Source organism: Miniopterus natalensis, chromosome 3, assembly GCF_054644295.1.
Source record: "Miniopterus natalensis isolate mMinNat1 chromosome 3, mMinNat1.hap1, whole genome shotgun sequence".
NCBI lineage: Eukaryota > Metazoa > Chordata > Mammalia > Chiroptera > Miniopteridae > Miniopterus > Miniopterus natalensis.
This window is the reverse complement of record NC_142083.1, coordinates 74,097,301-74,121,900: the sequence shown is the minus strand read 5'-3', so window position 1 is coordinate 74,121,900 and position 24,600 is coordinate 74,097,301. Positions and strand designations below refer to the sequence as shown.

Below are 24,600 nucleotides of genomic sequence, written 5' to 3'. Positions count from 1 at the left end.
CTCCCCAGAATGAGCAGAAGGGACTCGCCTGAGGTCATGACAAGCCCAGTGGAGTTTCTATTTGAGATTCTCAGAGCTCTGGTCTCTCTCCTCTTCTTCCTTATTTCTTGTCATGTTCCTGTGTAATGCTCTCAATGGGGGAATGTTCCATGAAACTTAGCTGAACTGAGGTCTCCTCATTTCCAGACCCCACAGATCCATGTGAAATTTCCTCTGCTTTAAAATGATGTCATCATTACCTCAGGCCTCTGAATTTTGATCTGGAAATAGAGTTAGAACTAGGTCAGGGCTGAGCCCATGAGAAACCTGGAATTTGGAAGCATATGAGTCTTGGGACAAGGGAAGCACTCAGTTTAGAACTTATTCTAATACCTAGAGTCTAGTACAAATGAACTGTATCTCTCCACTCTAACCGACCCCCAAGTTAGATAGATTTAAAAGTGCCCTGGCTAAGGAGTTCACCTCTGCAACAAGGTTGACTCTAGGGAAGAGAGCCAGTGCCTGAAGCCAATCACACTTCTTCTGAGGTATGAATGCTCTGATGGTATTTCTTCTGCCCTCAAATATCCACCCAGTTAAAATAAAAGTGCCAATCAAGGAGTTGTCATCCCTTGCTCAAGTGATCTACCTTGGCTTCAATCATAGTGAGACAACTTAACATTATGTACCTCTCAAGGTGATGCAAGACCATTGTCTATGATGTATGCTTAACAAAAATGGTTACGCTGAGTGTAATCAAGCCTGTAGTCCAAAGTGCCAGTTTATAGGAAATACAGAAGATTGAGGGACATGTTAAGTGACATCATAAGGAAATAATGAGACAAATCCAGAATGTGGTAACATTTCTTAAGACAACCGTCTTAGACTCTTACAAAAACCAATACTGGGTTGGCAAAAGTAGGTTTACAGTTGTGATTATGCAAAACACAGTTTATTCTTATATTATTATTTATTAATCATTGTATTATTTTCTATACAAAAACTAAAAACCTACTTTTGCCCACCCCTGTATGTTAAAAAAAGGTAGGAGCCAGTAGTAGGTTAAAAGACCAAAGAGACACAGCAGAAGTTAGTGAGTGAAATTTTATGGTATTCACATTTGAAAAAACTGGTAATAAGATGTTCTTGGGTTAATGGGAAAAATGGATATTGGATGATATTCTTGAATTATCAACATATTAGGTGTGATAATGGTATTTGAGAGTATGTACTAATGTGTTTAGCAATCAAGTGTCATAATGTTTGCAACTGACTTCCAAATGGTTCAACAAAAATTGTGAATATATATGGCAACATGTTAAACATTATTGATTTAGATGAGGTATATAGGTACTTACTGCACTAGTATTTTGACTTTCATGTGTGTTTGAAAATTAAAATAACGAAATAAATTGGCCATCAAGAACATAAAAGTGCAGAAAGAAGCCTCTTGAATCTGAAGCTGCAGTGGTCTAAAAAGGGTAGGCCCCACCTTGCTGCTTAGCTCTCCTCTCCCACCTGCTGCCATCCTGAGTTATATCCATTTCCCAGCAGTGCAGGCCTGGATAATCACCTGCACTAACAAATCATAAACATGACTTTGCTTTCCTGAAGATCCTACCATGGTAGGAGAGGAGATGGGGTCTCAGAGCAGGGAGAGATGAGCATCTCATGCAGACCCTTCTTACCTTTGTTTTAGAGTCTATGTGGCTCAGGGAAGGCTGGAAGTTACTATAGACGGAGTCCAGGTTGACGGAGTTCTCTGGTTCTATACAGCAAGAAAGCCCCAGGTAAACACATGGTTAGGAAGACAAGCTCTCATCTTTCCCTCTAATCCCACCCACTGCCCAGTGAGGGGTGTGTTCCCACTTCCCAGGAACCTGAAAACTATTGCAAACGTGAGAGGCTACCTAACTCACCTGACCTCAGCAAATGGTTTGATTGATTCTTGAAAAACATAAAAAATCACATTTTAAAATCAAAGAAAAACCATAAGCACTTTGCAAGCATGAACTTTCTCAAGTTCATGAAGTCCATTCAGATTTGACCTGGCTTGAGGTGCTATTTGATAGCAATAGGGTATTGACTTCCCCAATTCATGAACACGTGGATTTTCTTTTGTGTAGAGTTTCTACAATATTTTAAAATAAAGTTTTATCATTTTCCACTGAAAAGTTTTAAACATCCTTTGTTAAATATATTTCTAGGTGCTGTATAGAGTATTTTTATTTTACATTATCTGTTTGTTGCTGATACATAGAAATGCAATTCACCTTATAAAAATTGATCTTATATCTGGCAACTTTGTTAAATTCTATTCATCTTAGTGATTTAACATTCTTTTGGGTTTTATGTAATACAACCACGTCAGCAATTCATTTTTTCTTTCCAATCTTTAAACACTTTCTTTTTATTTTTTTATTATGCTGATGAGGATACCAAGAACAATAATTAATAGAATTGATGACAGAGGACATCTGTGATTGCTTCTGGTTCAATACAGGGATTGACAAACTTCCGCCTGTGAGCCAAATTCAGCCTGCCACTTATTTTTGTGTCCCAGAGCTAAGAATTTTTAAAAATTCTTAAGAGGTGGGAAAAGTTTTATTGGAACAAAAACACACTCATTCGTTTATGTATTGTCTCTGTCTGCTTTCGTGCAACATCAGCAAAGTTGAGTAGCTGTGACAGAGATCATATATCCAAGCCCAAAATATACCCTTTGTAAAAAGTTTGCCAACCCCTGGATAAATTGAATGACTTTTAATGTCTTTTCAATAAGAATGATTTTTGTGTGTTTGTGTGGATGCCTTTACCAGAAAATGGGAATTCCTTTCCTAATTGGATGAGTTTTTATAAAGAGCAGATATGGATATTTATTAAATTCTTTATTTTGCATCCATTGAGGTGATCATAGTTTTCTTCTTATTCTAGTAATCTGGGGAATTTATAAATAGATTTTCTAATCTTGACCTAACTCTGTTTCCTAGAATAAACTCAACTAGTCGTGTTTTTTATACCTGCTGGATATGATGTGCTAATTTTTTGTTTAGCATCTTTGTATCTATGTGCACAGTGAGTTTGGTCTTTACATTTTGGCCTATGTGTTATTTAGAAACTTAAAAATTTTCCCAAAGATATAGGATTTTTAGTTTAGTTTTTAAGAAATTTTTAAAAATATATATATCTTTATTGATTTCAGAGAGAGGAAGGCAGAGAAAAACATCAATGATGAGAGAATCGTCACTGATCGGCTGCCTCCTGCACGATCCCAACTGGGGATCGAGCTAGCATCCTGGGCATGTGCCCTGACCGGGAATGGAACCTTGATCTCCTGGATCATAGGTCGATGCTCAACTGCTGAGTGATGCCCTACCGGGCTTAAGAAATGTTTTTTGTTATTGGTTTCTAACTCACTTGCATTGTAGTCAGATAATATAGCCTGATTTAAATAATGTTTAAAAATATTATTGAGACTTTTTTTCTGGCTTTGTGTGTGGTGATTCTTACAAGTTTTCTATATACTCTTGTAACCAACATATACTTTCCAGATGTTGAATGCAGTCTGTTTATGAAAATTATATTAAGGCTATTATTTATTTTGTATGAAAGTTCTATATCCTTGATGCCTTTTTTGCCTGCTTGATCAATCAAGTACTAAGAGAAGTGGTGTGTGTTTTTTTAATCTATCACCCTGTTGGTGGATTCATCAATTTTTACTTGTAGTTTTGTCAATTTTTGCTCTATATATTTTAAAGCTGTATTAATAGGACTCACAAGTTAGACTTAGTATATCTTCTTAACAAAGTAAACCATTTCCCAGTAGATATTGATCACTTTTATCCCTAGTAATTCTTTTAGCCTTAGAGTTTATTTGCCCACAGTGAATATAGCTATATATAGAACAACAGCTATTTTGGTATTTTTCTGTTTTGTCTTTCTCCATTCTTCTATTTTCATCCTTACTCTGTGCTTCTATTTTATATGTGCCTTTCATCCACAGTGAACAGATTTTTAAAAATCTACTCTTTTAATTGGAGTGTCTAACTCACTTATATTTAGTATAGTTATTGATATGGTTGAATTATTTTCTATCTTATTTCGTGCTATTTGTCGTATTCCTTTTCCCATTTTAATTTCCCCTTTCTTGCCTTTTTGTGGATAGACTAAAATGTTCTCCTCATTCCAATTTTCCCCTTCTTTAGAATTTAAAGACAATTTTTAGAAATATTTTCATTCCATTTTTTCCTTCTTTAGAATTTAAAGACTCGATTTCTAGACATTTTAACATGTACATTTAATGTACTGAAATCTGTAGTTAATCACTTTACTGAGCTATAACCCACCTGTTCATGAGCTTACCAATCTTAGGTGCTTATCTGTTTCCACATATGCACAGTTTGTGTTCTAGAGAAATCTATGGCCATTGAATAACCTGTGACATCCCCCCCACATGCATGGCCTAATTATGCTGTGCCCATACTTGTTCCCCATCCAGGGTCTTGCAGGAGCCAGTGGTGGATATAGGGCTGCAGACATGGAACAAAATGTTTTGGAGATGAAAATGCTTTTCCCCTTTGTTCCTTCAAGCCCTCCCACATGCCACTGAGAATTTCTAATACCTTCAGGGATGTCAAAGCCAATGTTTTCGTAGGTCCCAGGGGCTGGTCCACCATCCTCCTTATGCCAGTTGTACAACTGAGTCATTTTGGACTTTTGCCTGTTGATAGAAACACCAGGGAGATCCCATTTTAAGTAGACAATGGGAACTAGAATCTGGGGACGGGCTCTGTCCACCCCAAGGATAAAATGATTAAAGGCAGAGGGATCAGAAAAGGAGGAGGCGCCCGAGGCACCTGGAAGAGGTGGTGGCTGCGGCTCACCTTTTCACCTCTCTCTTGGAGTGGAGCACGAACACCAGGAGGATGACCAGGACAACCAGCAGCACTGTGCCTGCTGCCCCCAGGAGCCCGTACACCAGGCTCTTCTTGGTGCGGACCTCACAGGTTTCCCCGCTGTACCAGTCAGTGTCTGTGGTCAGGCAGCTGAGGTGGAGAGAAGGAGCAGGCAGGCGGGAGAGGGAGTCATTCAGAGTCAGGGCCAGCCAATGCTTGCAGTCCCCCAGTCTCAGAACCGACCCTGACCTCATGGGTGCTTAATGAGGGGAAGGTGAAGAAGAGATTGCCGGGGTGCAGAGCAAGGCACCCTGAGGGGATGAAAAGAGACAAAGTTCAGCTTCCATGGGGGGTGGCTTAATTAGGCCTAATACCCAACTCTAGGCCTTCAGGTTTTGCAACCCAAAACCTAAAACAGTTGGCCCAACTCTGGGGCTTCCCTGGGCTGCACCCAAGAACTTGACAACCCAACAGAGACCCTTTCACCCACACATTAATCACCTTCATGTTCAGCCTCCCTCCCAATCAGGAAGAACAATCCCAATGCCTGATCCAGAACACACACTCCATCTCTGAAGCAACTTCCCCTCCCTGGAGATGCCCCTTCTAAGCCCTGTTCATTTCCTCCCTGTGACAGCCTGTAAACTCCTCTTCCAGGAAGCCTTCACAGAATAACTACTCAGGCTTTTGCATATGTGTGACTCCTTTCCTCATACCTCATGGTCCAGCTGGTCTCTTTGGTTTAGTTTCAGCAGGCAATGCCTTTCTTTGCTTTCCTACTCCCTCGGCTTTTACAGGCTTTCCACCCTTCCCATGTAGGTGTGGTCTTCTGTCTCCATTTCAGCAGCCGGGGATGTTCAACTCTCCCTGGAAACAAGGCCCTGTCCTCCCCATCTGACTGGGAACTTCCTGAAGCCAGGACCTTCCTTCTGCTTCCTCAGAGCTTGACACTGTCCTCAGCCTCACTGGACACATACCCCAGGTTACTGAACCACTCTCAGTCCATTCTGGACCTGGTCTTGGGACTCTGGCCAGGAGTGTCCTTTGTGGCTGGCTACATTTAGGAAAGTCCCCAGGACTCACTTCATTACCTTGGTCTCCAGGTAGAGTTTTGAGGAGTGAAATTCCGGGTAGGGAGGGGGGCAAGGAAGAGGGTAGCAGGCCTGGGATGGGGCAATGGGACACTCACTAGCATTTCGGGCCACTGCGCTCCAGCTTGCATGTACCAAAGTTGCAGTCCATGGAGGCTTTGAAACCAGGCATGCAGCGGTTGATGCAATTTGGTTTCTGGTCCTTGTACTCCACAAAGAAGTAGTCAGCAAAGTCTTTCCCAGCCTTCTTCCGGCAATCCTCTGAGGGGACATGGAGGCACATGATTGAAAGGCTGGGAGGGCTGCCTGCCCCCCTCCCAGCCCTACTTGAAGCCCCTGGGTCACCTACCTTCAGGGTTGTATGGGGTTACTGAAATGTTTTTCACCTCTGTGGCATTCTCATTGAAGCACAGTATGGCTGTGAAGGAGACACGAAACCCCAATGAGCTTGTTTAGAGGGGGCTCAGGTGTGTGTGGGGGGAGGATGTGGGGCTGTAATGGGGGATGTGGAAATCTGTCCCTAAAAGAGGGAATTCTAGCCTCACATTCAGCTCTCCAGAGCCATGATTCTCTGAGTGTCATTTTTCTCCCACACCCTCCTTGGCCAAGATCCCCATTCTGCTCATTGCATTGAGAAACATCTACACTGGGGAATAAGTCAGGTGCACCCTCATTTTCCTGCAGACTCAGGATTTAGCACACCTGCTTTGGCACCCTCCTTTCAGGGCCTCTCTTGGCACCTGCCAGTCTGAGTGACAAGCTCTGGGACTGATTCCAGGTCTCTCAGTGTTCTGTTTCTCCCGTCTGCCTCTCTTCCCTCCCCCACCCCAGGCATGACAAAGCTTAAAGAGTCTTTGAAGGCCTCCTCATGCCCCTCCCCAGAAGCCTAGGAATTTACTTTCGCAGGTGAAATTCTTGTATACTTGCTCTTGGGTTACATGCATAATTTTTTCCTCTATTATCTGGGTGACATTCTTAAAAACTTCCTTGTATTCTGGGTTGAACTTGGCCTTCAGGATGACGTCATGCTGCACCACCACACTGCCATGACTGAGGAGCGAGAGAAAGATGTCTTTGGTTATCCTCCTGGGTGCTAATGGGTGCTCACCTCTCCAACCTTTCCCCAGGCGAGCTTTGCCCTCTCTGCCCCCATGGAAAGGCAGAGCTGGGGGAGGACCGTTGAAAATGAAGACTCAGTGTCTACTGTGTGAAGGTCCTATTCCAGGTACTATAGGACCCATATCCCCTGTGCCTAAGAGGACCGTCTACAAAGGTGGAAAACTCAGAGAAGGCTCAGGGATGAAGATTAACAGAGAGGCGGCACCATGGAAGAGGTCATCCCTAAGGTGTTACTATATGTACTTAAGCAGGAGACTGGGCAGCTGCTGGCAAGGTATCCATAAGGGGCCATTGGCCACAGGGGAGGAGGCTGCACCGGAGACTCCTATGGGATTTATGAATCTGTAGGTGGTAGGCTGGCCGCAGGAGGTCTGTGAGCCTCTTAAAACTGTATGCAAAAATTTCAAGGTGCATATGTCCATTTTTTCTACTCCCACAAATATTTGTCAATTCTAAATGGAATTTCTGATACCTAAAAAGCTAAAATTCTCATCAAAATTCTTTCCCTATTCCCTGCTCAGGAGTTAAGAGGAGCCAGGGCCTCAGACATGCTCACAGCTTTCCAATGCTTCCTCTTCTCGTCCCTGGCTCCCAGTCCCCCACTCTCTGAGCAAGAATCACTTTCCTGCCAGGCTTTCTCACAGCCCTCAGAGCCCAGCTCTCTTCCTATCCACCTAAGGCAGTGGAACAGATGAAAACCCATGATGCCTTTAGGCAGGACCATGAAGGCGCTGGCTCAGTGCCTGGCCCACAGAGCCCATCATCCTCCCCCTATTGCCTGAGAGACTGAGGGACAAGTGCAATACAGAGATGAAGACTGGCACTACAGAGCTCCCCACCCCCACCCCAGGGGCAAAGAGAGAGCCCTGCAGGATCAACACATGCCAGTCCTAGAGAGGAGTTTTAGGGGCAGAAAGGAAAAATGTTGTTCTCTTCCAGGGTAGCTAAGCTGCTGAAGAGCAGACATGACCTACCCTGAGGTTGACCCCAGGAGGGGGCTTGGGAACCCCACCCAGTCCTACCTGGGGTGGCCTCTCTTGTGTGTTAGACAGAATTAAGGGAGGAAGAAAAATGAAGGCTGGTAAACAGTATTTTTCTGTGATTTTTGTACAATTTTTTTTCTCTTGGTTATAAGTTCCTTTTGAAAATCATCAATGGTGACTCTGTAAACCATGAGAAAGAATATCTCCCTGTGTTCCAAAGGATTTCATAAAGTTGGGATCAATAGTAGGGTAAAGATTCTGTGGGGGCAAAATCCTATCCTAGGTGAGTGGAAGGGAGTACAGGACAACTGTGGACTTCTGCCCCTCTTGTCCTGGGGGTTTCCCTTTGCAAGCTAAGTTATTTGGCTTCACCATTGAAGACTAATGAGGTGTCCATCACACAAGTTGTAACCTCCAGGTGTTCTGGCCTGTTGTGTCTTGGCATTAGCACTCTATAAATGATCCTTCAAGCAACTCACTGCTTCTCTCTAAGCCTCAGTTTCTTCATCGGCACATTGGGAACAGCCCTACTGGCCTCACTCACAGGGTGGTTATGAGCTTTCAACTGGAAAATGTATGTGAAACTCTAATTGTTGGAGGGTTTTATGGGCTGAACTGTGTTCCCTCAAATCCATATGCTGAAACCCTTATTCCTTAGTACCTCACAATGTGTCTGTATTTGGGGATAGAGCTTTCACAGAAATGATTAAGTTTAAATGAGGTTGTTAGAGTACACCCTAATCCAATCTGACCAGGGTCCTTATAAGAAGAGAAAATTTGCCCTGGCCGGTGTGGCACAGTTGGTTGAGTGTTCCCCAAAAGGTTGCCAGTTCCCCAAAAGGTTGCCAGTTCAATTCCCGGGTCAGGGCACATGCCTGGTTTCAGGCTTGATCTCCAGTAGGGGATGTATAGGAGGCAGCCAATCAATATTTCTTTTCTCTCTCAATATCTCCCTTCCTCTCTCTCTAAAATCAATAAAAATCATTTTTTTTAAAAAAGAGGAAATTTGGTTACACAAAGAGATCCCAGGGATGCACATGAACAGAGGAAAGGCCATGTGAGGACACAGCAAGAAGGTGACTGTCTGTAATCCAAGGAGAGAGGCCTCAAAAGAAACCAACTTGCTACACCTTGATCTTGGACTTCCAGCCTCCAGAATCATGAGAAATAAATACCTGTTGTTTAAGCCACCCAGTCTGGGATATTTTGTTATGACAGCCCTAGCAGACAGGGGATATAGTTACAACTGTCTTTATAATTACACTATAGCTTCCACTCCATAGACATCTTCCTAGGAGACCCAGATACTTACGTCAAATTTGTGATGATAACCCCTGCATATTCAGGGATTCCGATATAAACTTGGTCCATCTGAAAGGCAAGGAAGTCACTGTGTTATCCTAGAGGCCTCACCTGGGGCCTTCCCGGCCTTTCTTTAAAATTTTAGGAGGGCAGAGGATGGATATGCAGCATTTCCCAGTTCCCATCCCCAGCTGGCAGGGGCACACTGTCCCAACAAAGCAGTTTCTTTCCAGAGACCAGCCCTTGTGGCCCCTGAGGCCCCTGGGAAGCCCCAGGTGGAATTTTGCTTTGTCTTTCCCCTCCTTCCCTTGCAAGCCCTGAGGAAATGGTGAGCTGAGAAACACACACCTCTAATGAGGCCTTCATCTACTTTCTTAGCACGTAGAGATTTTTCCCTGGAGGGATCTGTGTGGCAATGGGGACTTCCTCTCCCAGACCCACCTGTTCTGTGAATGTTTTATTGAACTTCTGGAATTCCTGAGAAGACTGGTTCTGCAGATCTTGGCTGAAATTCATATTGGTCACTGTCACAGTCAGTTCCACCTGGGCAGAGACAGTCTCTGGAGGAGATTCTGAGGGAGTCAAACAACAGCATCACTTACTGAGGGCAGCACTCACTGAATTCTCTGCCAACGAGACCCATACCTCTAGGAATTCTGCCCTGGGTAAGGGTATAGCTTGGGTCCCCCACCCCCAACCTTCACTCAGGTAACACCAGAGTTCCTCTGGAGAGAGGGGGGTACATTGTACTCCTCATGGCTTTGGAATGGAGCCCAAGAGACCTTGGGTTTTATATTCTACTAGAGAATTCTATACACTTTTTATATTCTGCTCCATCATATACTCACTTATTTTCAGTATATCTCATGATAAAATTCTGTACCAAATTTATATTTTGTTCCAAACTATATCTTTTGATTTATTCATTTAAAAAAATATTTTTACTTTCGTATTGCTGGGTAAAATGCTTGCCCCAGGAAGAAGCCATATTCCCAGCCAAGGAGGAGTAGGAATGAGTACCCAGCATGGAGGTGCAGCCCAGAGTTGGGGAAGAAAGGGCCCTGTGGTTTTACTCACCTATCTCAATGCTCTGGACCACATCCTCACACTTCAGCCCCTGGTAGAGGCTGGTGCACACACACTTGTTCCCATTCCAGTAGCCTCCATTCTGGCAGACCATGACCTCGTACTGGCACTTATCTCCTCCATAGCCAGGGGGGCATTGGCAGACCTTTCCGTTCCAGGTCCCTCCGTTTTCGCAGGTCACTGAAAGGGACAAGGCCCAGCTCAACCACATGTATTTGCACAATATTTTATAGCTTGCAACATATTTTCACAGACACAGTCTAATCTGATATTCTCATGAGCCCTGGGCAGGCAGGACAGTATCATATCTACTTTACAGATGGGAGAAGTGAGGTGGAGAGAGGCTAAGGTTCCACATGGAAGCAGAGTTTACCTGGTTGTGGAGTCCTACTTCCAGCACACTTTACTTTAGCTCTAAAAAGCAAGGGAAGAAAAACCTGGTGTTGTGAGAAGGAGGGGAGACACAGTCAAGACTGAGGGTGGGAAAAAGGGAGACAGAGACTGGGAGAGAGCCTGGGGGGATTGAGCCAGTCTGGAGTCCACCCAGACTGAGCATAAGCAAGGCATTGTCCCTTCGATGCCTGCTTCAGAAGAGCTTGTCCTGGAAATTATTGCTGCTGTGACGGTTTTTGACTCATTTTTATTTGCTGGAACATGGAGTTTGAGAGAGGAGTGTAGACTTAGTTTAAATAGATAGGAAGTGGTTAAAGGCAACTCTCAAATATCTATGCCAAAAATTCAAAACCCTGTTCTACTTGACTTTTCTTGAAAAGAGCTGTGCTTGTGCAGACCAGTACTTGAGGTGTGGTTCTTCTGGGGAGGCACACGAGGTGTGCATATACTCTACGAAGACCTCTGCCTCCTGGTCTACCCCCACCAGACTCAGAGAGCTGGGTCTGCACCCGGGGCACTCATATCACACAGCCTCTGTTTACAGCCTTTGGTCTAAGACATTCTGAAAGAATGGAAGAGATGACACAAGAATCCTGGGCACTGGAAACCTATAAATCCTCTCTTTTTCTTTCTCCCCACCTTTTCTCTCTCCCTCCTTCTCTTTCTCTCTCTCTCCCTCTCTCTCTCTCTATTTCCTAAAGAATGTTCATATCTGATCTAAGTGCTTAAGCCCAGGCTTGTGAGTAAACAGCAAAAGGAACTGCTAGGGTGTGTGCCCAACAGTCTAAAAAGAAAGCCAATCTCCAGGGGACAGGAATAAGACAGAAGGGGACCATCTGCCTTCAGGGAGATGACCAAAACTATCTCTGGTCTCAGCAGTCATGCAGCCACCTGACATTTGCTGTGAAACAACTGTAGGATTTCCTGGCAACACAAGGTCTAGACTGCCCTTCTGAAGATGCTCAGCCCATCGCCTGAAAACCAGAGCAAACTCTCCAAGACAAAGACACATTGGAGAAAAATCAGAGAACAAAGCCACATAATAGAAAGGCCAGGCAAAGTAGAACTCAACATAGGAAGAATTCACAAAACCCTGAGAGAATTCAGCAGCCAAAAGCTGAAGAACCACCTTTCATCTTTATCAGTTCTAGTCAGACTGGACAGTGGCCTGGACAGACACAGGTCATATGTCTGTGAGCATATCTATAGTTTATTTAAATCAGTAAAGCTTTCAAGTATGTTAACTAATATGTAGTAAGTCCTCACTTAACACCCTCAATAGGTTCTGTGAAGTGAAATAATATATAATGAAGCCAATTTTACCGTAAGTTGATTGATATAAACAAGTTCCTATGGCATCTCATTAATGTTATAATAAAACAACATTGAATGAGACATTATTCAAGGACCTGCTGTATTTTCTTTAATGCATGCTAAATATCCTTTCCCAATCTGATAACAATACTGACAGGTATAATGGTATACCAAATAATATATAATAATAGTATATATTATAACAGTAGGTATGGAGTGGGGCAGGTCTTATTCTAATCAGAGCTAAGGGAGCTGAGTGAAAGCTCGAGTCGGAGAGAAGAAGGCATAAGGATAAACATTCAAGGACATGAAGGTAGAGTTCAGGGCTGATAAAAGTGAATCTTCTTTTGCTTCTATGGTGGATGCATAAGGTAACATAAAATGGCAAAAAATAAGATAAAATAAAAGTGAATGGTGGCAGAGAGATAGCTGCCAAAGGTATATGTGAATACTATTGGCAACATCCTCCTGCAAAAACAAAACAAAGCAAAACAAAACTTTGCACTTAAGCATGCGCAAAATCAATGAGCTAAAACCTCTCTAAAAAGATGTAAAGATGTAAATGAAAAATACAAAGTAAATGAGATTATAGTATATAAAAGGCAATGGGACAGGCAATTGTAGAGTATAAGAGGGTGAAAACAGAATGTGCGGACACCTTATTGGGGATTGAAGGTGTCCAGGCAAAGAAGGATAAATTGGGTTGTACAAAAGAGCAACGTAGTGCTAGAAACAGCAAGACATACACAGAAATAAATGGGAGAGTACTAGGACTGTAGAGGGGTTTATCTAATGAAAACAAATAAGAGCATAAGAAGTGAAAGTAAAAATTTTAAGGAGAAAACCACAAAGGGAGAAGATTGAAAAGAAATTTAGGTTTCAAAAAGGTGAATTCAGGAAATTACTTACCTGGTAAGGTTGGTAGAGCACTAGGAGTTGGGGTAGGAGTGCTTTTCATCACAGCAGTGGAGGTAGCACTCTGTGTGCTAGGTTTTGTTCCAGCTGTTGAAGTTGACAAAGTTGGGGTGGTGACAATGTCAGAGGTCACAGAAGTGGAGGAGGCAGAGGTTGTTGGAGGGTTGGAGTGGCCAGGAGTAGACATATGTGAGGTGGTGTCAGAACCAATTGTTGAAAATGTGCTGGTGTCTGAGGGACTCACCGCAGAAGAGGTGGTAGCAAAAGTAGATGTGGTAGGTACATTGTCTGTAGAAGATGTTGAAGAGACAGTGGCCTCTGTAGAGGTTGTCAGGGGAGTGGTGCCACCAGAAGGCGTTGTTGAGGATGTAGTAGCCTCTGCAGTAGATGTTACAGGGCTGCTGGTTGCAGTAGGCATTGTAGAAGAGGTGCTATCTCCCGTTGAGGTTGTACCAGAGGAGGTGCTGCCAGTCTGAGCTGTTGAAGATGAACCTGATTCTGTAGAAGTAGTCATCTGGGTGGTGGTGTCAGTAGGATTGGTAGCGGATGCAGTGGTAGCTGGTGTAGACGTTGTCATGGTAGTTGCACTTTCAGCAGAAGTTGCTGAAGTTGCACCAGCATCTGTAGACGTTGTCATAGTGGTGGCACTAGGTGTAGAAGATGAAGAGACAGTGGCCTCAGTAGAGGTTGTGAGGGGAGTGGTGCCACCAGGAGGCGTTGTTGAGGATGTAGTAGCCTCTGCAGTAGATGTTACAGGGCTGCTGGTTGCAGTAGGCATTGTAGAAGAGGTGCTATCTCCCGTTGAGGTTGTACCAGAGGAGGTGCTGCCAGTCTGAGCTGTTGAAGATGAACCTGATTCTGTAGAAGTAGTCATCTGGGTGGTGGTGTCAGTAGGATTGGTAGCGGATGCAGTGGTAGCCTGTGTAGAAGTTGTCATGGTAGTTGCACTGTCAGTAGTAGTTGCTGAAGATGCACCAGAGTCTGTCGACATTGTCATAGTGGTGGCACTGTGTGTAGAAGATGAAGAGACAGTGGCCTCAGTAGAGGTTGTGAGGGGAGTGGTGCCACCAGGAGGCGTTGTTGAGGATGTAGTAGCCTCTGCAGTAGATGTTACAGGGCTGCTGGTTGCAGTAGGCTCTGTAGAAGAGGTGCTATCTCCTGTTGAGGTTGTACCAGAGGAGGTGCTGCCAGTCTGAGCTGTTGAAGATGAACTGGATTCTGTAGAAGTAGTCATCTGGGTGGTGGTGTCAGTGGGAGTTGTAGCAGATGCAGTGGTAGCCTGTGTAGAAGTTGTCATGGTAGTTGCACTTTCAGCAGAAGTTGCTGAAGTTGCACCAGCATCTGTAGACGTTGTCATAGTGGTGGCACTAGGTGTAGAAGATGAAGAGACAGTGGCCTCAGTAGAGGTTGTGAGGGGAGTGGTGCCACCAGAAGGCGTTGTTGAGGATGTAGTAGCCTCTGCAGTAGATGTTACAGGGCTGCTGGTTGCAGTAGGCTCTGTAGAAGAGGTGCTATCTCCCGTTGAGGTTGTACCAGAGGAGGTGCTGCCAGTCTGAGCTGTTGAAGATGAACCTGATTCTGTAGAAGTAGTCATCTGGGTGGTGGTGTCAGTAGGATTGGTAGCGGATGCAGTGGTAGCTGGTGTAGACGTTGTCATGGTAGTTGCACTTTCAGCAGAAGTTGCTGAAGTTGCACCAGCATCTGTAGACGTTGTCATAGTGGTGGCACTAGGTGTAGAAGATGAAGAGACAGTGGCCTCAGTAGAGGTTGTGAGGGGAGTGGTGCCACCAGGAGACGTTGTTGAGGATGTAGTAGCCTCTGCAGTAGATGTTACAGGGTTGCTGGTTGCAGTAGGCTCTGTAGAAGAGGTGCTATCTCCCGTTGAGGTTGTACCAGAGGAGGTGCTGCCAGTCTGAGCTGTTGAAGATGAACCTGATTCTGTAGAAGTAGTCATCTGGGTGGTGGTGTCAGTAGGATTGGTAGCGGACGCAGTGGTAGCCTGTGTAGAAGTTGTCATGGTAGTTGCACTGTCAGTAGTAGTTGCTGAAGATGCACCAGAGTCTGTCGACATTGTCATAGTGGTGGCACTGTGTGTAGAAGATGAAGAGACAGTGGCCTCAGTAGAGGTTGTGAGGGGAGTGGTGCCACCAGGAGGCGTTGTTGAGGATGTAGTAGCCTCTGCAGTAGATGTTACAGGGCTGCTGGTTGCAGTAGGCTCTGTAGAAGAGGTGCTATCTCCCGTTGAGGTTGTACCAGAGGAGGTGCTGCCAGTCTGAGCTGTTGAAGATGAACTGGATTCTGTAGAAGTAGTCATCTGGGTGGTGGTGTCAGTGGGAGTTGTAGCAGATGCAGTGGTAGCCTGTGTAGAAGTTGTCATGGTAGTTGCACTTTCAGCAGAAGTTGCTGAAGTTGCACCAGCATCTGTAGACGTTGTCATAGTGGTGGCACTAGGTGTAGAAGATGAAGAGACAGTGGCCTCAGTAGAGGTTGTGAGGGGAGTGGTGCCACCAGAAGGCGTTGTTGAGGATGTAGTAGCCTCTGCAGTAGATGTTACAGGGCTGCTGGTTGCAGTAGGCATTGTAGAAGAGGTGCTATCTCCCGCTGAGGTTGTACCAGAGGAGGTGCTGCCAGTCTGAGCTGTTGAAGATGAACCTGATTCTGTAGAAGTAGTCATCTGGGTGGTGGTGTCAGTGGGAGTTGTAGCGGATGCAGTGGTAGCCTGTGTAGAAGTTGTCATGGTAGTTGCACTGTCAGTAGTAGTTGCTGAAGATGCACCAGAGTCTGTCGACATTGTCATAGTGGTGGCACTGTGTGTAGAAGATGAAGAGACAGTGGCCTCAGTAGAGGTAGTCAGGGGAGTGGTGCTACCAGAAGGCATTGTTGAGGATTTAGTAGCCTCTGCAGTAGATGTTACAGGGCTGCTGGTTGCAGTAGGCTCTGTAGAAGAGGTGCTATCTCCCGTTGAGGTTGTACCAGAGGAGGTGCTGCCAGTCTGAGCTGTTGAAGATGAACTGGATTCTGTAGAAGTAGTCATCTGGGTGGTGGTGTCAGTAGGATTGGTAGCGGATGCAGTGGTAGCTGGTGTAGACGTTGTCATGGTAGTTGCACTTTCAGCAGAAGTTGCTGAAGTTGCACCAGCATCTGTAGACGTTGTCATAGTGGTGGCACTAGGTGTAGAAGATGCTAAAGAGACAGTGGCATCAGTAGAGGTTGTGAGGGAAGTGGTGCCACCAGAAGGCGTTGTTGAGGATGTAGTAGCCTCTGCAGTAGATGTTACAGGGCTGCTGGTTGCAGTAGGCTCTGTAGAAGAGGTGTTATCTCCCGTTGAGGTTGAACCAGAGGAGGTGCTGCCAGTCTGAGCTGTTGAAGGTGAATTAGGTTCTTTATATTGTGTCGTAGGGATGGTTTTCTGAGTAAGAGGTCCTGAAAATGTACTTGTGCCTGTATTGTTTTCCATCTGTGTTTTGTTGTCAGTAGGAGTTGTAGTAAGTGTACTAGTGTTTCTAATAGGTTTTGTATAGTTGGATCCATCAGCATCAGCTTTTGAAAGTATAATATCTGTTGCATTGCTGCCTGTAAAAGATATTTTTCAGAGAAATTTAGGTGTCAAAGTTTGTCTGACATTAACTGGAAATATTTTTGCCGGCATATTTGTTTTTTTTACCCTGTCTTCTAAGTTGTTTGTGTCAGGTTGAGCCTAACCTCCCTTCCACAGACTGTGGCTGGTTCCCTCCACCCTTAAAGATTCTTGGTAAGTCCCCCGCAACCAATCAGCCATGGGCTGTAAAATCTGCTTCCCATGGCAGCCTATCAAAGGTTAATCCAATTCTTTGAATGCTGAGGCTCTCTTTGCTCTGCTCCTAGAGCTGCAGTGCCTCACCTGCTTTTTGCTCTGCTGGCACTGGAGGTCCTGGAGGCCCTCCTGAGATACATACTGTCCTCTATTCCAAACAGCTCTGCCCTCACTGAAGACTGAGAGAAAGGGAAGTTAGTCTCCTGTAGCTATAACATTCTTTCCCAGGCAAGGGACCCTTCATTCTTTCAAACTTTTGTGAGTTCCCCCATCCTCTTCTGGAAGGGGCACCTGGTACCTTGACCACCTTGCTTGTTTCACAGTCTAGAAATCAGTCATCAGGACCAAGTCCACATGCAGGTGAAGCAAGAAAATTGGGAGTGGGCGATGAGGCTTCACAGGTCTTTGGGGAGGTTGGGGCAATGTCACTTGGTGCAGGTATAGGACAGAAAACTCCTGCCCAATTCAGGAGTCAGATTTCAGGGAAATAAGTGTTTACTTGTAACTAAGTCCTTCCCAATGGAATGTGAGCACAATTAATGGGTGCCAGTTCCAGGCCTGGCCCATAAAACTTCCCTCATGATCCCAATTGCTCTACCTGTTGGAGGCCAATGGTGAAGAGGCCCAAGGGAATAGGGAATTCTCAGAAAGAAGAAACGTAGATCCCTGGATCAGCACATGAAGGAAAGCTACCTGCCAACCAGGAACATCTGCCTTATGTTGTTACATGAGCAAGACAACACTTTCTATTGTGGTCAAACCATTATATATTTGGGGCATATATATTACAGCAGATACAAAAATATCCTAATATAGTGGAAGAGCTAGAACAGATACAATTACTCTCACCATCCTTAAGAGATTCAAACCTTTAGTATTAATATTTTTGTATTAAATAATCTATTCACATTAAGGATTTGTGTTATATTTTATTTGTATTACTTTATATTTGTAATGTTCAAGAGAAGTTGGTCTATTGGAATAACATGCCAACCTTGTAGTTTCAACTTAAAATACATAATTGAGTGATGGGTTTAGACTTGTCATTTTACATTAAAATCTTGTTAGGGTTGTAAATAGTATTTGAACATTTAAGAGAACTTAAGATTCACCATATATATTTAATTTATTAGGTGTGTAAATTTGCTTAAGTTTTGGGGAAGTTTTAAACTATTAGATTCATGGAGCTTCTTGTATACTTGGAAAGGTTTTGTTTATTAATCAAACACTTGAAGTCGTGAAATAGAAAATATAATGTGTTCATTTTATAAATGCAACTTTGAATTGTTAAAGGAACTTAATTAGCCAAGTATGTAAATTACATTAAACACTAATAAAGATCCTTATCAAAGCTATTGGACTGACTTCACTTCAGGCCAAGATGGAGTGGTAATGGGGGATAATTTTACCCTACTGCCTAAAACAACACCCAGCCCCTAACTAGCCATATAAGCATACAAAGGACATGAAACGATGATTTTCAATACACTTGATGTCAGGCAACAAAGGACAGTGGTTCCTGAGAGACAGGAAACAAATGGGGTGAGCCCTGCAATCACCCTAGCTTACTGACTTAAGAACAGATTCCAGGCAGTAGTGCAGGGAGAGAGAACCCAGGGAGAGCCTAGCAGGTTTCCCGAGTTAAGGGGATACAGAGGAGAGTCTTAGGAGACCAGGCAGCTTGAGTTCATAGGACAGAATTACTGGAGAAGAAAGAGCTGCACAGAGAGCTCCCTGAGGATCCACAAAGGGTCCTTTGAGTATTAAGTACTGTACTGATTAGAGCTTGCTTATAAAGAAACTACTCAGGACCGTGGAAACACCACTGGAAAAGATGAGAAGGACCAGGACCAGGCGCTCACATAGGGATGGAAACAGTGCTGCTCCCACTAGCCAATCCAGAGAAACTTATTCACAGGCCGCTGGGTAGAGTATTCAGGAAGGTCATTCAGTAAAGGGAAATACAGCCCTACCCTGAGATTTCTCAGGACCGACCTAGGAAATTATCTTGAGAATCAAGAGGAAGAGGAAGAAGAAGAGGAAGGGGAGGAAAAGGGTTTGATTTTTGAATAATCAATAACTTATTATATAATTTATTTAATCAATCTCCTAGAAATGGATATTTGAGCTGTGAAATAGGCAAAATTTTGGCCCCCATTATCTCCACCCCCTGATGTTACTTCCAAGAATATGTTACATGGTAAAAAGAACTTTGTAGGTACAATTCAAGTTAAAAAACAATTAAAATGAGATTATCCTGGATCATCAGAGCAGGCCCAATGTTATCTCATGAGCCCTTAAAAGCAGGGAGGCAGGAGCAGAAGAGAAATCTGAAGCATGAGGACAGGCCATTGCTGGCTTGCAGATGAAAGGGACCTTGGGCCAAACTTGATCCTGCCAACAACCTGAGTGAGTTCAGAAGAGGATTCTTTCACAGAGCCCCCAGAAAATAACACAGGCCTGCAGATCTCTTGATTTCAGTCTGGTGAGATCGTAAGCAGAAAACCCAGCTGAACCACACCTGCGTCCCAACTTCTGGCCCATGAAACTGTAAGATTATCAAACAGTATTTTATGTGACTAAGTGCTCAGCACTTAGTCATGGCAGCAATAGAAAAACAATAGGCAGGTGCTGTCAGGTGAATATGGATATCCTTGTACACATGACTTTGTGCGGGTGTGTGCGAGTATATTCACGGGGTAAACTCCTAAACATGGAAACTTCCAGGTGAAAGAGCAGAAGCACTCAACACTGTGTTACTTCTTTCTAAATGACCTTCTGTAAAATTGTACAAGTTGCACTCCCTCCACCTCTCTGTGACAGTGCCTGTTTCTCACACCCTCAACAACCAATAGGCCTTTTGATTTAGAGCAATTATTATGGGTTGAATTGTGTCCTCTAAAAAAGATATATTTAAATCCTAATCCCCAGCACCTCAGAAAATGCCCCTATTTGGAGACTGATCTTCACAGAGGTGGTCAAGTTGAAGTCAGGTCATTAGGGTGGGCCCTAACCCATGTCTGGTATCCTTAGAAAAATAGGAAATTTGGACACGGAGAGTGAAGACAGTGTGAAGACACACAGAGAGAAGACAACCATGCGACAGAAGGGATCCCTCTGCAGGCCACAGAACCTCAAGAATGGCCGGCAAACACCAGGAAGAGGAAGCAAGGAGGGATCCAACCCAGAGCCATCAGGTGAAATGGGGCCCTGAGACTTCTGGTCTCAAGAACTGTAGGACAATAAATTTCTGTTGTTTTAAGTCACACAATTTGTGGTACTTTGTTACAGCAGCCTTAGTAAACTAATGGGTTCCAGTCATATCATGGGTAGAGGACAGTAGTGTGGATTTTAATCTCTTGTCTACACCCTCTCCTTCTTGAAAGACTGTCTTCTCTTGGCTTCTGGGTTACTGCAGTCTCTCAGTTTTCCTCCCATCCCTTGGGCCATTCCTTCTAGACCTCCTTGTGGGAGATCTGGGCTTATCCTGGGGCTCTGCCCTGAGCTTCCTGCCTACTCTCCCCTCCAGGGGGAGCTCACGGCTTTTCACACCATCCACATTCCAACGATTCCGGCGTGTCTCTAGCTCTGGCCTCCCTTCTTAATGGCAGACTTGTGATTCCTATTTTCTACTTGACATCTCCAAGTGATATTAATTAGGTACCCCAGACTTATTCAAAACAAGACCCTTGATTACTCTTCTAGTCCCCTCTCAGAAATCATCCCAGCTCCTCTGAAGGCATCCTAGGTCTCTTTCCCCCTTCACACCCCACATCTGCTCCATCCACCAGGCCTGCTGGTGCTTCCTACAGAGCATACCCTGAACACATCCACTTCTTTCCATTTCTCCTGTAAGTGCTGAGTCAGTGATGCCATCAGCTCTCACCCAGAGTATTGCCATGGCTTCCCTCCTCCTCTCCCTGCTTCCTACTCCATGCCAACCAGTCCTCCACACCCCAGCTAGGGGGATCTTTTCAATATGCACGCATCAGATTACTTCCATGCTTTAAACCCTCTGTGGCCTCTGTTATGGGTTGAATTATGTCCCTCTCCCTAGATTTGTATGGTGAAATCCTAACCCCTAGCATCACAGAAAGTGACCTATTTGGAAATAGAGTCTTTGTGGCTGTAATTAGTTAAGATGAGGTTACACTGGAGTAGAGTGGACCCTAATCCAAAAGGACTGATGTCATATAAAAAGGGGAAGTTTGGACACAGACATGAGCACAGGGAGAACGGCATGTAAAGACAAAGGTAGGGATGGGTGATGTGCCTACAAGTCAGGGAATGCCGAGATCTCCAGCAAATCACCAGAAGCCAAGGGAGAGACCTGGAACAGATCCTTCCCTGTTACCTTCAGAAGGAGCACAGCTCTGCTGACAACTTGGTTTTGGACTTCTGGCACCCAGAAATATGAGACAAAAACTTTCTTGTCCTAAGCCACCCAGGTTGTGCTAATTTATTACTGCAGCTCTAGGAAGCTATTGCACTTTCTTTCTGGTCACCTGTGGTTGCAGGGGTGACTTTGAGGGGAGAAGTTAGCGGAGATACCCAGGAAGACTCCTCAGAGGAGGTAGGCCTTGTTGATGGAGTGGGAGTAGGGGTGGGAGAGTGGAAAGGGTTGGCACTTGAGTGTGTGCTCTTTAAACTCCCTCAGGAGGAGAACAAAGGTAGGATGGTGGTGGAAATGGTGGGTGCAAAGCCCCAGGACAGGCGTGGGCAGGGGAGGGTGGAAAAGGCAGAGGGACACGTTAAAGACAGGTGGCTGAGCATTTCCGCTAGGTGGGGAGGTGAGAGAACCCTTCCAAAGCCTGGGCAGGGGTGGGTTGGGTGGAGAGGACATTGCATTTTGTTGGTTTACAATATAACCAGGTGTGCTAGAAGGAGGAGAGTTGGGCAGTGGCAAGAGGGTGTATCTGCCAGGAAAAGCCAGGTGGAGGCCTCCCCAGTTCAGTAGCCTGAGGAAGGATGTGGTATCTGGGTCCCCAGAGAGGGGACAGGGGAGAGTCAGATGCCACTCAAAGCTGGCCAGGGCTCTATAGACCAGCCAATGCCAGGCCCAGAGGTTGAACACAGCATCCTGAAGAGTACAACAGAGAATCTGAAAGGCCCCATTTCACAGAAACTAGAGATGCAATGAACCACAGAGTGCGTAATATGTGGAAGAGGCCAAGGGTGGAGTGGGGGAAAGAAGGAGGAGAATAAAGCCAAGAGAGGGAGAGGAAGGGGGAGAAGAACTGGAGAGGGAAGGGAAAAGCAGGGAGAAAGGAGAGGGAAGGAAGGTGGAGGGATGAGAGGGGCCTGGAAAGATCTTCCCCTACTAAAATGCCATTAGAGATCAAGTGACTAAGAGCCCAGAAGATCTAGAAAGGGCTCCAAGAACAGGGTGTCATTTTTAAAAAAAATAATAAATAAATGATTTTATTGATATCAGAGAGAAGAGGAAGGGGGAGAGAGAGATAAAAACATCAATGATAAGAAAGTCATTGATCTGCCTCCAGCACACCCCCTACTGGGGATCGAGCCTGCAGCCCAGCCTGTGCCGACTGGGAATCGAAACTTAATTTCCTGGATCATAGGGTGATGTTCAACCTCTGAACCATGCTAGCCAGGCAAGGGTGTCATTCTTAATACTAATAAAATAGTACCCCCAGGTAATGTCACATTGGTGGTTCTGTGCCAAATGGTGCAGAGCTCAGATCAGTGAGCCAGGCCTTTAGAGCAAGCCAAGCCACTGCCCCACCCTGCCCCAGCCTCTCTCCCCCTGCCTCCCCCATCCTCTTCATTCCCCTGGTCAGCCCTCAGCTTGGTCCTCAGAAGGCCTTGCCCCTATGGGTGGGTTTGGGCTAAGGAGCATACAGGTTCCAAAAGCTCAGGTGTACTTTCTTCCCCTCTCCCACCCCATTTCCTCCTGGGAGAAGAGCTGGCAAGGGTCTGGGGCTAGGGCACCAGGAGCTCCCACTGCTCCTAGTGTCTGAGTTCAGGGCAGGACAAAGTCTAGGACATGATGATTTAAATGACATTCACAGAACCTAGTATGAAGTCCCTACTTTTGCCTCCAAACTCCCTTCCATCCTTGCTCAGGCCACCCCAAGAAGGCATTTCAAGGCGCTGAGAGTCTTGAGTCCCTTGGTTTGGTTTCTGCCTTGGTTCCTGTCCCTCTTCCTCTGGAGGCAGGGAGGGGCAGAGGGAGCTCCTGGAAGGTCCAGAAAGGACCTGCTTTTGTCCTCTGCCAACCTAAGTATGTTCCCCACAGTCATGGAGCCTGGAGCAGCTGAGTTGTAAGGACCCTCAAGGGCCCTTGTCCTTCACGGTAAGAAACAGGCCCGAGATGAACCAAGCTGCCCCACTGGGCAACAGCAGTTTCATAAGAGGATTAGAATCTGGAGCTCCTGAAACTCCATCTTGTGCCCATTTGGCTACAGCAGTGGCCTCTCTCCTGGTTCTGGGACACCTGACAGGCTTGTGACATCGTTGGGACATGAAGCAGGGTGGGATGATGCAGAAATGACCAGGACAAGAGTTCGAGCAGAGATTTAAGGCATTTGTATCATGTTATATAAAAAAGACCATGGGCATTTGGTGCAGGGATGAGAGGTGAGAGGGGCTTGGAAGAGCACACTCACAAGGTAAGGACATATCTTAAGAGTATCTGTCATAGGCCAGGGATTGTGCCCAGGGGGTTCCATCTAATTCTCTAGTACTAACAAGTTGACATTCTTTTTTTTTAAAATCATCACCGAAGAATATATTCTATTGATTTTATTTTAAAGAGAGGAAGGGAGAGAGAGGGAAACAGAGAGAGAGAGAAACATCGATGTGAGCGATAAACATCAATCTGTTGCCTCTCATACGCGCCCCGCCCCAGGATGGAACCCACAACCTAGGTATGTGCCCTGACCAGGAATCAAACCACAACCTTTTTCTTGTAGGGGACAACACTCCAACCAACTGAGCCACCTGGTCGGCACACAAGTCGGCCTTCTTATTCTCGCTTTCTGGAGAGGAAACTGAGGCTGAGAGAAGCTAACTTGGATGAGTTCCAAAGCCCTTGCTCTTCCCTCAGATCTCACTGGGGAGGGTAGAAGAGAAGGAGGGACATGAAGCTGTGCTCCAGGCAGAGAGTAGCCCTCTGCCAGCAGGCAGCAGCCCTCCCTAGGGTGTTAGCAGATCTGAGAGTTGCTGCTGGGGCTGGGGCTGGGGCTGAGGCTGGGGCTGCCAGGGTAGCAAAGCCAGGAGTCACTCACCTTGCCCAGCAGTTGCATGGAGAGACAGGAGTTGGAGGACAAGGAGCAGCAGGCAGACTCTCAGTGTCATCAGTCTCGGCATCGATGCTCAGAGTGGCACGCACCTGTCCTCTACCCTATCAGAAGTGAGTGAAATAAACATCAGCCAGGGAACCTTAGAAATAAATAAGCCCTAGAGCACTTTGATCCCTGAGACATTGGAGATCTGGGGGCAGGGCTGAATCTGAGCCAGTCTGGGAGCTTTACACATGACAGGCCAAAGGGCAGTGGGATGGGGAGACTCTCCCTAGACAGACAGCACATAGGCACCTCCCAATAAAGGGGTAGACATGGGATCTGAAGCAGCCTAGGAGAACTGAGGAGGCCCCTTGGGGGAGGTGAAGAGTGGAGGAGAGAGGAATGGGCTTGAGCCCCAAAATAGAAAGGTACCCTGTGTTTGACTCCATCCCTCTGTTCAAGCCCTCTTCACTGCTCCTGTGCATC

At 45.4% G+C, this 24,600-nt stretch overlaps 1 protein-coding gene across 1 annotated transcript; it reads right to left on the bottom strand.

Annotated features, from left to right (window-relative positions):
* Positions 1-218: 218 nt before the first annotated feature.
* On the bottom strand, positions 219-24,199 carry LOC148093522 (uncharacterized). Its single transcript, XM_087815199.1, has 12 exons — positions 24,118-24,199; positions 13,072-16,377; positions 10,447-10,635; positions 9,811-9,941; positions 9,380-9,438; positions 6,864-7,015; positions 6,315-6,383; positions 6,064-6,226; positions 4,863-5,024; positions 4,602-4,699; positions 1,668-1,747; positions 219-260 (listed from the first exon to the last, which is right to left on the bottom strand). The coding sequence occupies exons 1-12, from the start codon at positions 24,197-24,199 to the stop codon at positions 219-221; spliced, it is 4,533 nt and encodes a 1,510-aa protein (XP_087671325.1).
* Positions 24,200-24,600: the final 401 nt, after the last annotated feature.